Here is a 12,683-nt window from a genome sequence, read left to right as displayed (position 1 = left end):
CAATGCGTAATATTAGTATACAATGTGTAATATTAGTATATAATGTGTAATATTAGTATATAATGTGTAATATTAGTATATAATGTGTAATATTAGTATACAATGCGTAATATTAGTATACAATGTGTAATATTAGTATACAATGTGTAATATTAGTATACAATGCGTAATATTAGTATATAATGCGTAATAGTAGTATACAATGTGTAATATTAGTATACAATGTGTAATATTAGTATACAATGCGTAATATTAGTATACAATGCGTAATAGTAGTATACAATGTGTAATATTAGTATACAATGCGTAATATTAGTATACAATGCGTAATATTAGTATATAATGTGTAATATTAGTATATAATGCGTAATATTAGTATACAATGTGTAATATTAGTATACAATGCGTAATATTAGTATATAATGTGTAATATTAGTATACAATGTGTAATATTAGTATATAATGTGTAATATTAGTATATAATGCGTAATATTAGTATAGAATGCGTAATATTAGTATACAATGCGTAATATTAGTATAGAATGTGTAATATTAGTATACAATGCGTAATATTAGTATATAATGTGTAATATTAGTATATAATGTGTAATATTAGTATACAATGTGTAATATTAGTATACAATGCGTAATATTAGTATACAATGTGTAATATTAGTATATAATGTGTAATATTAGTATACAATGCGTAATATTAGTATAGAATGTGTAATATTAGTATACAATGCGTAATATTAGTATATAATGTGTAATATTAGTATATAATGTGTAATATTAGTATACAATGTGTAATATTAGTATATAATGTGTAATATTAGTATACAATGCGTAATATTAGTATAGAATGTGTAATATTAGTATATAATGTGTAATATTAGTATATAATGCGTAATATTAGTATACAATGCGTAATATTAGTATATAATGTGTAATTAGTATACAATGTAGAATATTAGTATATAATGCGTAATATTAGTATATAATGCGTAATATTAGTATACAATGCGTAATATTAGTATATAATGTGTAATTAGTATACAATGTAGAATATTAGTATATAATGCGTAATATTAGTATACAATGCATAATATTAGTATACAATATAGAATTGATGCACATGCCATAAAGTATATTTAAACTTTTTCTCTTTGCTATTATTTAAAATTATTACGTTGTTGTATGTTTGCTTTTTTTTCTAATTTGAACTTTCCTGCAATTTTATTTTTATTTCTTTTGTTTTTATTAAGATAAAAGTAAAAAATGCCTTGGAAAGATCAGCAAGGCTTTGTGCAAATACCTTTCACCATGGATGACTGAAAATGATCCAGAACCTACCGAGTCGTTCTCAAAATGTCTGCAGCTGCTGCATCTATTCGCACGACTGCAAGCTTCTGGTAAGTTCTATTCACTTCTCTGTACGATTTAGATTATTTTGAATGACATCTTGGATGTTCTTACCACAATGTTTCAGCTGATGTAACCTCTGACCTTCTAGTGCTTCTGATATCGAAAAAAAAAACATAATTTGATGAAATCAACAATTGTTATAGTCAAAATATAAAATCGAAATAGGAAGAAAAACTAATGGTAAAAAAGAACATTTGAACGAAAGAAATGAAAAAACAGGATGAGAGAAAGATAGAAATGAAAAAATAAGAAAGAAAATGTTAACAACCATTATGCGATATTACAAGGTAAATAGTATCCCTGCAAATCTGGTCCCAAGTAATAGCCCCTCACGATTAAGTGGCTCTGTGCCTTTGGGGTGAAATGACATTAAAAAAAAAAAAAGCGATATATGATAGAAATGAAAAGTGAGTACTTGTACAGTTTAATCAAGACATGAAAATATTGAAAAAAGGTTATATTGTACGTATCCGTTATGGAATGAAGTTCTCCCCCCCCCCCCCAAAAAAAAAAAATTTCACTTAATTTCATCAAGTATTTGTTATTTTACAGCGAGAAAACAATTTGCTATGATACTGAGCAAAAGGTTCGATTTTTAGGAAGAAAAGCTAGTATTAAAGATGGGGAGGGAGTATCAGCGTTTTACATGGAGTTATCTCCCCGTGGCATGTTAAAAAAATTCCAAGATGTCTACTTTCAACAGGGTGTCATAAAAACGTGTTTTTCTGCTGTAAAAAAAAACAAAAAAAAACTACTCTATCAAATTAAGTGAAATTTTTTTTCAGAGATGTTCAGTCTAAAATGGATACGTACGATATAACCTTTTTCTGCCATTTTCTTTTTTTAATGTCTTGATTAAACTGTGCAAGTACCGAAAGGTGGGACAAAGAAAGAAAACATTAACAACCATTATGCAGATTTTACAAAGTAAAAGATTAAGGTTTGTGCTGTATCATCCATCAGGGATTGAACCCAAAGCGTTCCACTTGCAAGAAAGCATCTTGTTATTTATTTTTGCGATAAACAGAGTTCACTTATGCAAATGAGCATTGCTTTGCATTGTTTTGCATTTTTGTCAAGATAAAAAGTGCAGAAAGTTTGTTTTCGAATGAGAGCAAAATTGACGCGACTAGTTGGGACCGCGTCAAGTTTAGAGAAACGATTGAGTTGGTGTCATTTGTTTAATGAGATTCATATTCTGGAGAATTATTAATTACAATTTGAGCGTCAAACATTTTGAAAGTTGGTGTTTGCAATTTTTTTGAGAATTGTTGTTTTTCCAGAATATCCAATAAAACAAAAAAAGTAGTGAAAAAAATAAATGCTACAAAAGACAATCTAAGTTACTCTTCTACCTACCTAGATAAGGTTATGTTTTAACTTATTTTAAAGTGTTTTTTTTACTTAAAAATGATCATAGTATAAATACTGTTGAGTTAAAGCAGGATAGTCACAGTTAAGCCTTGATAATTCTTCAAAAATCTAAAATTAAACAAAATATCAAAAGAAATCATGCGAAAATGTAATGTTCTATCAATGTTTTGTTTATTTTTCAATTTTTACACGATTCTCAAGGCTCAACTATGGCTTAGATGAAACCAGCATTTTGTTTTTCGTTCTAACTCTTAAACTTTACACTACCTGTATTTTTGAATGAAGAAACATTATAAAATAAGGTAAAACACTAAAGTATTAACTATGATCGCTCGTTTTAATTGTACTATTCCCGTCTTCATAGTTCCTGAACCTTTTTTTTTTTTTTAAGTTAAAAAATAAGGTGCATTACTTTTGAAACAACTCTCATATTAAAGCAGTTTAAAAAAAATAAAGAAATTGAAAAAAAAATGAGTAGCCAAGACTCATAAACTGATGAAAAAAAATTTTTTTATTTTCTGTCTTGTCATTTTTTTTAGGATACAAACGCATGTCCGGCTTGGATTCATTCAAGGAAATGATTGACTCAAACCACACGATGTCACACTCAAAACTGAAGATTTTTTTGGCGCTTATCCAGTGGGCAGAAAGTATAAATGATCACTCTGTTGATGCAACCCGTTATCGAATTGAGGCCTGCATGAAAACTTTCCTCAGCAGTATCCAGGCTCGAGCAGGTGCCCCTGAAGACAAGGAACTGGAGTCACAACTACTCGGCTATCTTGAGAAATATTTAATTGTATGTACATACAAACATATACTTGCATATATGGCCAAAATACATATCCGGATACTTAATGACCATTTTCCAGAATTTATTTCAGTAGTACTCAATGTATAGCAGAGCATTATAATAAAGAGATTGATTTAATTTAAAAATTTGTCAATATAGAATGCCAGAAATAATGTTATGGCAAAATAAATATTTGTAGATAAAACTAGCATTTCAGCCCGGCGTTGCCCGGGTGTTTGGAGGTGTATGTTGAGCAAAAAAAAAAAAAAGCAGTCAATTTTTTTTAACTTTGACCCCTATTATGACCCCTTAACATTTATTGTTTTGGACTCAAATTATGTTATTAAGTTAGATCCATGTCCAAGGAACCTATATCTAAAATTTCAAGTGTTTAGACCCAAAATCGGTGGAGAAGTTTGGTAGAGTTTTAAAGGTTAAATTGTTGAACTTCGACCCCTTAATCATCAAATTTCTGGCCGAAAACAGATTACAATGATTTTCCAAAATCTCAGTACCCTGTATATCAAATTTCGAGTCTGTAGATTGAAAATTGACAGAGTTATTGAGTAGGGAAATGTACACAGACACACACACACTTTCTCTTTTATAGATATATAGATTATTTATATCAAAATGTTTTAATAGGAAAGTATGTTAGAACATAAACAATGATTTAAAAAATAGGTTGACCTCTAGGGTCATATGCAGTCTGGCGTAGAGGTGACTTAAGAAAGAAGGTGTATTTTTCTAAGTAAACTTATCGTGCATGTTTTTATTTTTCTAAATAGATTTGTGTATTTCTACTTCAAGAAAGATTTCACTCGCATAATTGTTCACATTATTTCATTTCATTCGACTACATTGTCCTCATCTTGAATGCCATCTTTACAACCTCTGAAGGTGTATCTTGTCGAACACGTGAATTTGGATTGAATTTTGAACGGAACCCTTTATTTACTTCACGGGTTTAGCGTGCTCTTGTTTCGTGACTAGATAGAGGTCCTAACTAATTCGCAATTGTATTTTTCGGTCACCCATCAACCTTCCGGAGAATATCACTTTTACAATTGATTTTTCCAAGTACACTAACCACTGCGGAAACATTCCCAAGTTCAGCTAGAAAGCCTCTAACACCCGAAAGTATCCTGTACCTCTATAAGGCCACTATTCGCCCATGTATGGAGTATTGCTGTCATATTTGGGCCGGTGCATCGGCTACTAGTCTCTCGCTCCTTGACAGGGTTCAAAAGAGAGTCGCAAATCTGATAGGCCCTAAACTGGGATCTAAACTTCAGCCTCTGTCCCATCGTCGAAATGTTGCATCCCTCTGCCTATTCTACAAGTATTATAATGGTGAATGCTCTGAAGAACTGCAAGCACTTGTGCCCCCACGACGTGAACACCCTCGACAGACCCGACAAGCTGCAAAATCCCACCCCCACACTGTAGAGATCCCTAGATGTAAAAGATCTTTCTACTCCAGTAGTTTCTTCCCCAGAACTGCTAGACTTTGGAATTCCATTCCAGGTCACTGCTTCCCCAACTGTACTGACATGCATAAGTTCAAGTGCAACGTGAACCAACATCTCGCTGCCCTAATCCCTACATAGTACCCCAGTAGATGTTTCCCCTGATAGTAGCCCCCTACATTAAAGTGGCAATGTGCCTTGTTTGGGGTGAAAATGTAATAAAAAAAAAAAAAAAAAAAAAAAAGTTCAACAAGATAGACTTGAAGAAAGTTGTAGGTTATATCAACTGAAACGTAAAAATAAGATGAGAACAGTAGTTCGAAGAATCCAATAATACAAATAAGAAATCCTCATCTAAAAAATTCAGAAACGGGATAATTTTATTTAATTAAAAAAATAATAAATCAAATTTTATAGCTAAATGATATTTAATCGTCTCTCAACACCATTTTGCAAGCTCCCCTTGGCCTTCGGGTCAAGATCAAAGTGTAGTATCTGTTCTTCAGATGCTGCATTTCAATTTCTTGTTCTCTCTCAGTGGAGGAGAAATCCTTCACGACTGAGACAATTTTTATTTTTGTTCCTTTTCTCCACGTTAAAAAACGGCCCTGGTGTCTAACTCTGCCCCGTGGGGAGGCAGTGTTAATAGGAACACCATTTTGCAATGAAAGGGAGATAATTTCAAATCATTTATAGTTTAGAAAGCCATGAACATTTTGATTTTCTTTATAAAAATAAAACTACTTCATCAATTTACATGATTTTTGGTGTACGATATTTACTTTTTGACAATTAAGCGATTTTTTTTTTGTTATGAGAATTTTATTACATAAGAGACAAGTACATCAAAGAGATTTTTCTTTCTTTAGTATCATTACTAAACTGCATAAGCACAAAAGTTTGTGTCGGAATATTAAAAATAAAATCAGAATAAATACTATTAAAATGTTTTTCAAATATTAATTAAAATACTATTAAAATATTTTCTAAATATTAAGAAAGATATTATTAAAGTATCTTCCAAAGATTAATAAAAAAAATATTCTTAAAATATTTTCTAACTATTATTAAAAATACTCTTAAAATATTTTCCAAATATTAATAAAAAATACTCTTCAAATATTTTCTAACTATTAATAAAAATACTCTTAAAATATTTTTCAACTATTTAAGTACTATTAAAATATTTTTCAAATATTAATTAAAATACTATCAAAATATTTTTCAAACATTAATTAAATACTATTAAAATATCTTGTTAAATATTAAAATTAAATGAAAATAAATACATTCTTTTGAAATCCATTGTCATATTTCGGGTGCTGTTGATACAAGAGTTACCTCCCTTTATCATAAATCTTATCCATATACTTTATGGATGTAACCGTAGTGAAATTCAGAATCGAAATAAATACTATTAAAATAATTTGGAAATATTAATTAAAGTATTAGTTTTTGGTTATGATGCTATTGTTTATATTTCAAATTTTGTTGTTAAAACTTGGAATTTTGTCTGGAGAATGCTGTGAAAAGTACCTGAAAATGGACATGGAAATTCTGTATGAACCTTAGACATGCCCCTAGGCAATGCCAAGTCAATTCTAAAGATAAAATTTAAGAAAAATTAATTTTGATCCGTTTTAAAAATAAGAATTAATCTGGGCTTTATTAGGACATTTTGTGTTGCAAAACAACAGAACAAACTATTTTTATTTTTTGATTTATTATTAATTAATTTATTATTGATTAATTTATTATTGATTTATTATTAATTGATTTATTATTAATTGATTTATTATTAATTTATTATTAATTCATTTATGATTAATTAATTTTTTATTGATTTAAATTTATTATTTATTAATTTATCATTAATTAATTAATTATCAATTAATGCTCCTGCATTTATATTTTAATAATCTTTTTGTTCAAATTCTTAAATATTTTTTAAATATTTAATTTTTACAAATTAAAGTTTGTGAATAGCTGCACTTTTGTGAGTGCCATCATTGGTGACACTAAAATTGTCTTTTCTCTTTAGGATCTTCCTCCCAAATATGATGACCTCATTCTTTCAAACTGGATGTCTTTTATTCGTAATTCACTCAGGTAAGATAAATAAGATGTTTGGTTGTTAAATTGAATTAGGAATCAGAAAAATCAAAATTGAAAAATTTGAGCCTCATTTCTGATTTCAAAAATGATTCTTTGAGGATTTCTTGACAATAAAAAATCAAACAGATGCAAAATATTTTGTATGATGTATTCAAACAAACTGACTTCTTGGCCTTTATTGAATTTCGACTTTTGCCTTGAAAAGGCTTTATTTCTATTATTACCTTGAAAAATTGTTGAAAATATGGACGATTTCTTGCCTTTATGTCGAGTAAAAATTTGTGTCAAAATATTAAAAATAAATAAAAATGACCCCCACCCTAAAAAAAAAAACAACTTTCCTTGTGCAAACGGGACTCTCTAATGACGCCTCCCCCTTCAAAAAAGAAAAAATTGTGATAACTAAAAATGAGGCCAGGCAAACCCCCAAAAATGGACAAGATGGCAGCCATCTTGGTTTGAAATTTAAAAGCTGTAAAGAGTTAATATTTGAGATGAAATTTTAAACTGCTTAAAAACGCCAAAAATATGATGCAGGTAGATTACAAAGTAAGTTTTTTTGGCTTTGGTTACATTTATTTGTTGTATATTTGATTTTTTTTTTTTTTTACCACTTTCTTGAATCGCTGAAGATTGTAAAACAAACCCCCCCAAGTTTTGTTCTGAAAACTTAAATTGTGTTTGGAGAAGGCCTTTTAAAAGTCTCTGTAAAATAAACATTGAAAATCTGTCCGACCTCTGGATGAGCAGATGAGACGAGTAGTCTAAATAATGCAAATTAGCAATCCTTATCTCAAAAATTTAGCAATCCTTATCTTAAAAATTCACAAACAGTTTTTAAAATAGTTTGGATCTGTTCTCAAACGAGGAACAGAAGAAACTTAGCTGTCTTTTTTTTTTTTAACCTTTCTTGATGACTTCTATGTTTTTACCATAACTACAGCACAATTAAATAACAAACCTCTGCTTCTCTATTATTATCGGCAACCATTTGTGAATGCCAGATGTTATATGTATGAGGTGCGTTCAAGAAGTTTTCAGACTTTATTTGGACAGCCATTTAAAAACTCGTGCGAATGTTATTGCTATACATCTTATGAGATGACCGACTAGTTTTGTGATTTTAGGTTTAAATAAACAGCTACAGCAGGAATAGGAATACACCTTACTAAAGCTTGATTATTATGTTATATAATGGTTTTTCATTATTATTGTTTTTGTTGTTATTATTCGTTGTTATTCTTCTTTGTTAAAAGTGCATGTTAGAGAGTCTTATTAGTAGTACACACGGACGAAAAAACGCTTTGGATAATCACAGATTTCAAGGTAGTTCTACTAAAATAGCCTTATTTTTTAAACCAAAGCACTTCAAGTCTTCAAATTACTACTGTTTTGTTCGGAAATGAATATACTTTCAAATGAATTAATAAATATGAATGTACATTATATATTTTAAGAGTTTTAAGCAAATAAAGTGATAAAAATGTGAACGTCATTAAATGGCGTTTTCGGTAAGGTTTTATAATGACCCCCCCCCTGTTTTCTAAAGGTCCGTACCATGATTGTATGAAGAATTTCGTCATGAAATTTGGGAACCAATCAGAAGAGGTGTTAATCTTAATACTGTCAAGTGTCCGAAATATTTTTGACCATTTCTTTTTTTGTCGTGTTAAAAATAAGACTTTAATATGACGAGTATTGAACATTTTGAAAAAAAAATTCTTCGGACACCCAGTAGTAAGTAAATCAATCTTTTTACTATCTTTATCAATTAAAAGTATTGTTTTATGTTGAGTAGGACCGCGGTAATTGATAATTTAAAAGGACCTACCCGAAAAAAAAATTGTTTCTATTTCTCGAATTTGGTCAAATGAAGTTAGTATTACTAGCAGCAGCAGCAGCTCCAGCCTGTAGAATCAGCGATAGCACAGTGTAAACAACACGCGTTCTTTAATTTTTATTCAAGAACGAATTAAGAAAAACATGAAAATATGAATATAAATGTTCTTATGTTTAATTAGAGCTATTTTGTTATCAGAATAACATTAGTTTAGAACTATTCGGTTTTCAGAATGTATAATAACAACAATCCCAACCAATTCGGCATTATTAATCTGTTGCAATTTCTCACATTTCTCGTCAAATTTAAAAACATGGTTAAAAAAACAAAAACTTTTGTAGATATATAGCTTGCATGCACTTTTATTCTTTAAATTAGTTTTGAACAGCGAATTAAAACAATGTTTTACTGCGAACAGCCACAAATGTTTTTTTTCAAAATCAAAATAAGTATCAAAATCTCGTTCATACATAGATTCGAAAAAGTTGTCAAAAAACAAATATATAACAAATAAATGTTATCAAAGGCAAGATAAGTTACTTTTCTACCTAACTGGATAATTTTCTAGTGTTTTTATTTAATGTAACATGTTTATTCAGGTCGAAAAACGTACAGTGTTTACCGATGTATTGGAAAATTAAAAATGGCGCCCGGCCCGACTCTCTTTGACACGGTAAGTTTGAAAAAAGGAGTTAAAAATAAAAAACAAATATACAAAATACTGTTAAAAACTGACCGAATATATGTCAGCCTATGTCACGGTAAAATATATTGAGCGAGTTTCTAGCAGTATTTTGTCTACTTTTTTATTTTTAACTCTTTTCCCCAAACTTACCATTTCAAGAGAGTCGGGCACCATTTTAAATTTTCCAAAACATCGGTATACACTGTTTTCAAGCTGAATAAACATGTTACATTAAATAAAAACACTAAAAAATTATCCAGTTGGGTAGAAAAGTAACTTGCTTTTGATAACATTTATTTGTTATATATTTGTTTTTTTGACAACTTTTTCGAATCTATGTGTATAGTAATGCAAACCCTCTTAAAACTACACATAATCATCTTTAAAAAAAAAAAAAAAAAGCATGCATATTTTCCCATAGAAAAAAAAACAGTTAACTGCCCTAAAATGCTAGAATGAACTGTAATAGGAAATTATTTTACATTCAATTCTAAAATAATTTGTTTATCTTTCATTAAAGTTTTTCATGGCATTTTATACATAATTTCCTAAAAAGGTAGAATCACATTTTGGAGGGGTGGTCAGAAGGAGTTGAGTGGGGTTAAACAGAAGGTGTTAATCTACAATAATACCAAAGAAATATTGCAATATATTCATTTTTAAATGGTCCTATGTTTAGATTTAAGTTTTTTGTACATAAAGCACATTACAATTCAACTTTGAGTTCTCCAACTTCTTTTCTGTTTATGGATACATGGCATTTTAAAGGAATTGCTGCATATTTATGCACATTTACTGCAGATTATTTGGAAACCATAAACTTTGGGAGATTTTCAGTTGCATATTCTGATTCCTTGTACAAAAATACACTTATATGGTAAATTTCATTTCTTAGTCTTGTGTTTTAACAAAGATATGACATTTTTACTGAAAAAGTAGTGTAAAAAATGTGACGAAACGCATATGGTCTTAAAGAAGGAAAAATATCCAAACGTGTGAGGCACAAAAATAGCTATAACTTCCTTAATTTTAATCAGATTTTAAAAAATTAAAAAGATTCTTTCTTAGCTCATCAAACTCTTTCTATGCATACCAATATTGAAATATTTCAAGCTATTTCAATTTTTTCATGTGTATTGCTAGTCTTATTAAGAGAGTCTTACTACAAGTGATGTTGTGTGGAGGGATGTTGTTTGTGTTATAACGAGATTCATATTTATAAAATGTTTATACTTAGAATTTGTTGAAGCTCTTTGAGTGAAGAGATAGTGTTGAGACAGTCTTAGTGTTCATATTGTGTATGTAAGATGTGTATGTAAAGACATTTTAAACCACATGATATACAAGACATATAATAACAATTTTCACTTTACCTTTTGGTAGAATTATAACACAAAGACGACGTTTATAAAAACACATGATGGGTTTATTTCTTCTACCGACCGGTCGTGGTTTTCAGAGTCAAGAATTCAAAGCTTCACATTCTAATTTTCAAAAGTGACCGTCTCGCTTCTAGACGTTTGAATCCCAACTGCAGACTATTGTCTGTCGTCCTCAAACTCCCTCTGACTCTCCCTCAGTTTCTCTTAAGTTTCTAACTATATCGAGAACTTCCCGTTTTCCATGACGTCATGCACATGTTAAAACATGTGTCTTCTTTCATGTGTTCTGGAAATGCGTGTCCAAAATTTTTGCCTTTGTTTACAAAAGGAATTTTAACCTATATTCCCAGTAACCTATTTTCCCAATATGTTAAAAACATGTTTATTATATTATCTTGTAGTTGCATTCCTCAATTGAATTTTTCATAACAGAATTGACAACGCACATTCTTTTCTTGAAACTATTTTATCTCTAAGCTAAACAATGGTTTGTTTTCACATTCCATTGCTAATTCTCTCGTAATCTATTTCTAAACCTAAATTACGAGGTTCGAATTTTTTTCTATGCTATTTCATTTTCATTTTAACTTAATCTCTCTATTTTTTATACTTACATGAAAAGGGGACAGCCCTTATCATGTAACAATCACAGCAGGACATGAGGCCACTTTAGAAGAATGATATACAATAAAATTCTGTTTGAAACTTGATAAAAATGTGCAGGGCTCTACGGACAACCTTATCTTTAGTTGACCTTTGACAACTAAATATTTTCATTTTCTATCTAATAGAAAAGTTACTAACCAAACCCACATGATTTTTAGAATATGATATGTTCGTTCTGTGATGAGTATGTACATCATAAAGATTTTTCTGTGTTTTTTTAAATAATTATAATTCTAAATATATACACCAAATTTAAGTTTGATACTTGAAGCCATAAACATTCAAATTTCTTCAGATTTTTTTTTAAACAGCCTTCGTTAAAAATAAGAGTATGTTGTTCTATTAAACTTTTATTGTTTAAATAATTTAATTTAATTCGTTTTATATATTAAAAAAAAAAATGTTGAAAAGATATTTTTTACTCAGTAGTTGGCTTTGGAAGATTGTCAGTGAAAGAAATACAATCGCCAGATAAGCGTTTCATTTTTTAGTTGCCACTTTGAAAATTCACTCGCAAATGTGACCGTTTCACTTGTGTGGGAACTACGCGCAATTATTCGTGAGGGACTTAAGATTTTTTTTTTTTTTATTGAGATTGTCGGACTGACTTCCTCATCTTGGTTGTTATAGTCACAACGTTTCGGCCGTTTTGCCCTCAGGCCTTCATCAGGTGTATTGTATCGAACTGGGGAACCATTTGTTAGGAGTCTCGAGCCCAACCCTTTATTATTATTACGGGGGTACCGTGTTCGGACTCCAGCTAGGCTCTGGGACATAGTTGCTGATTCTCTGTTTTGAATGGTCATTTTCACTGCCTTCGTTCAGGATTGAACTCAGCACCTTTGGGTAACTGTAAACTTTGATACAACGTCTAGGACCACTTCGGACTGAAGATGTGAAAGATTTGCACCAAGTTTGTTCTAAGAGTGCTCCA

At 29.9% G+C, this 12,683-nt stretch overlaps 1 protein-coding gene across 1 annotated transcript in view; it reads left to right on the top strand.

The window, feature by feature from the left end:
• The window catches only part of LOC145239992 (nucleolar pre-ribosomal-associated protein 1-like), a 142,866-nt gene that overhangs the window by 87,229 nt on the left and 42,954 nt on the right, over nt 1-12,683 (top strand). Inside the window, exons 20-22 of the mRNA XM_080103575.1 lie at nt 1,266-1,412; nt 3,339-3,598; nt 7,103-7,170. Of these exons, the coding sequence (XP_079959701.1) occupies nt 1,266-1,412; nt 3,339-3,598; nt 7,103-7,170 (475 nt within the window). The remainder of the gene's footprint in view (nt 1-1,265; nt 1,413-3,338; nt 3,599-7,102; nt 7,171-12,683) is intronic.

The sequence above is a fragment of the Euprymna scolopes genome, chromosome 19 (assembly GCF_053919585.1).
Source record: "Euprymna scolopes isolate OS-2025 chromosome 19, ASM5391958v1, whole genome shotgun sequence".
NCBI lineage: Eukaryota > Metazoa > Mollusca > Cephalopoda > Sepiida > Sepiolidae > Euprymna > Euprymna scolopes.
Note: the sequence above shows the minus strand (reverse complement) of the source record. Positions and strands in the feature narration are given on the sequence as shown.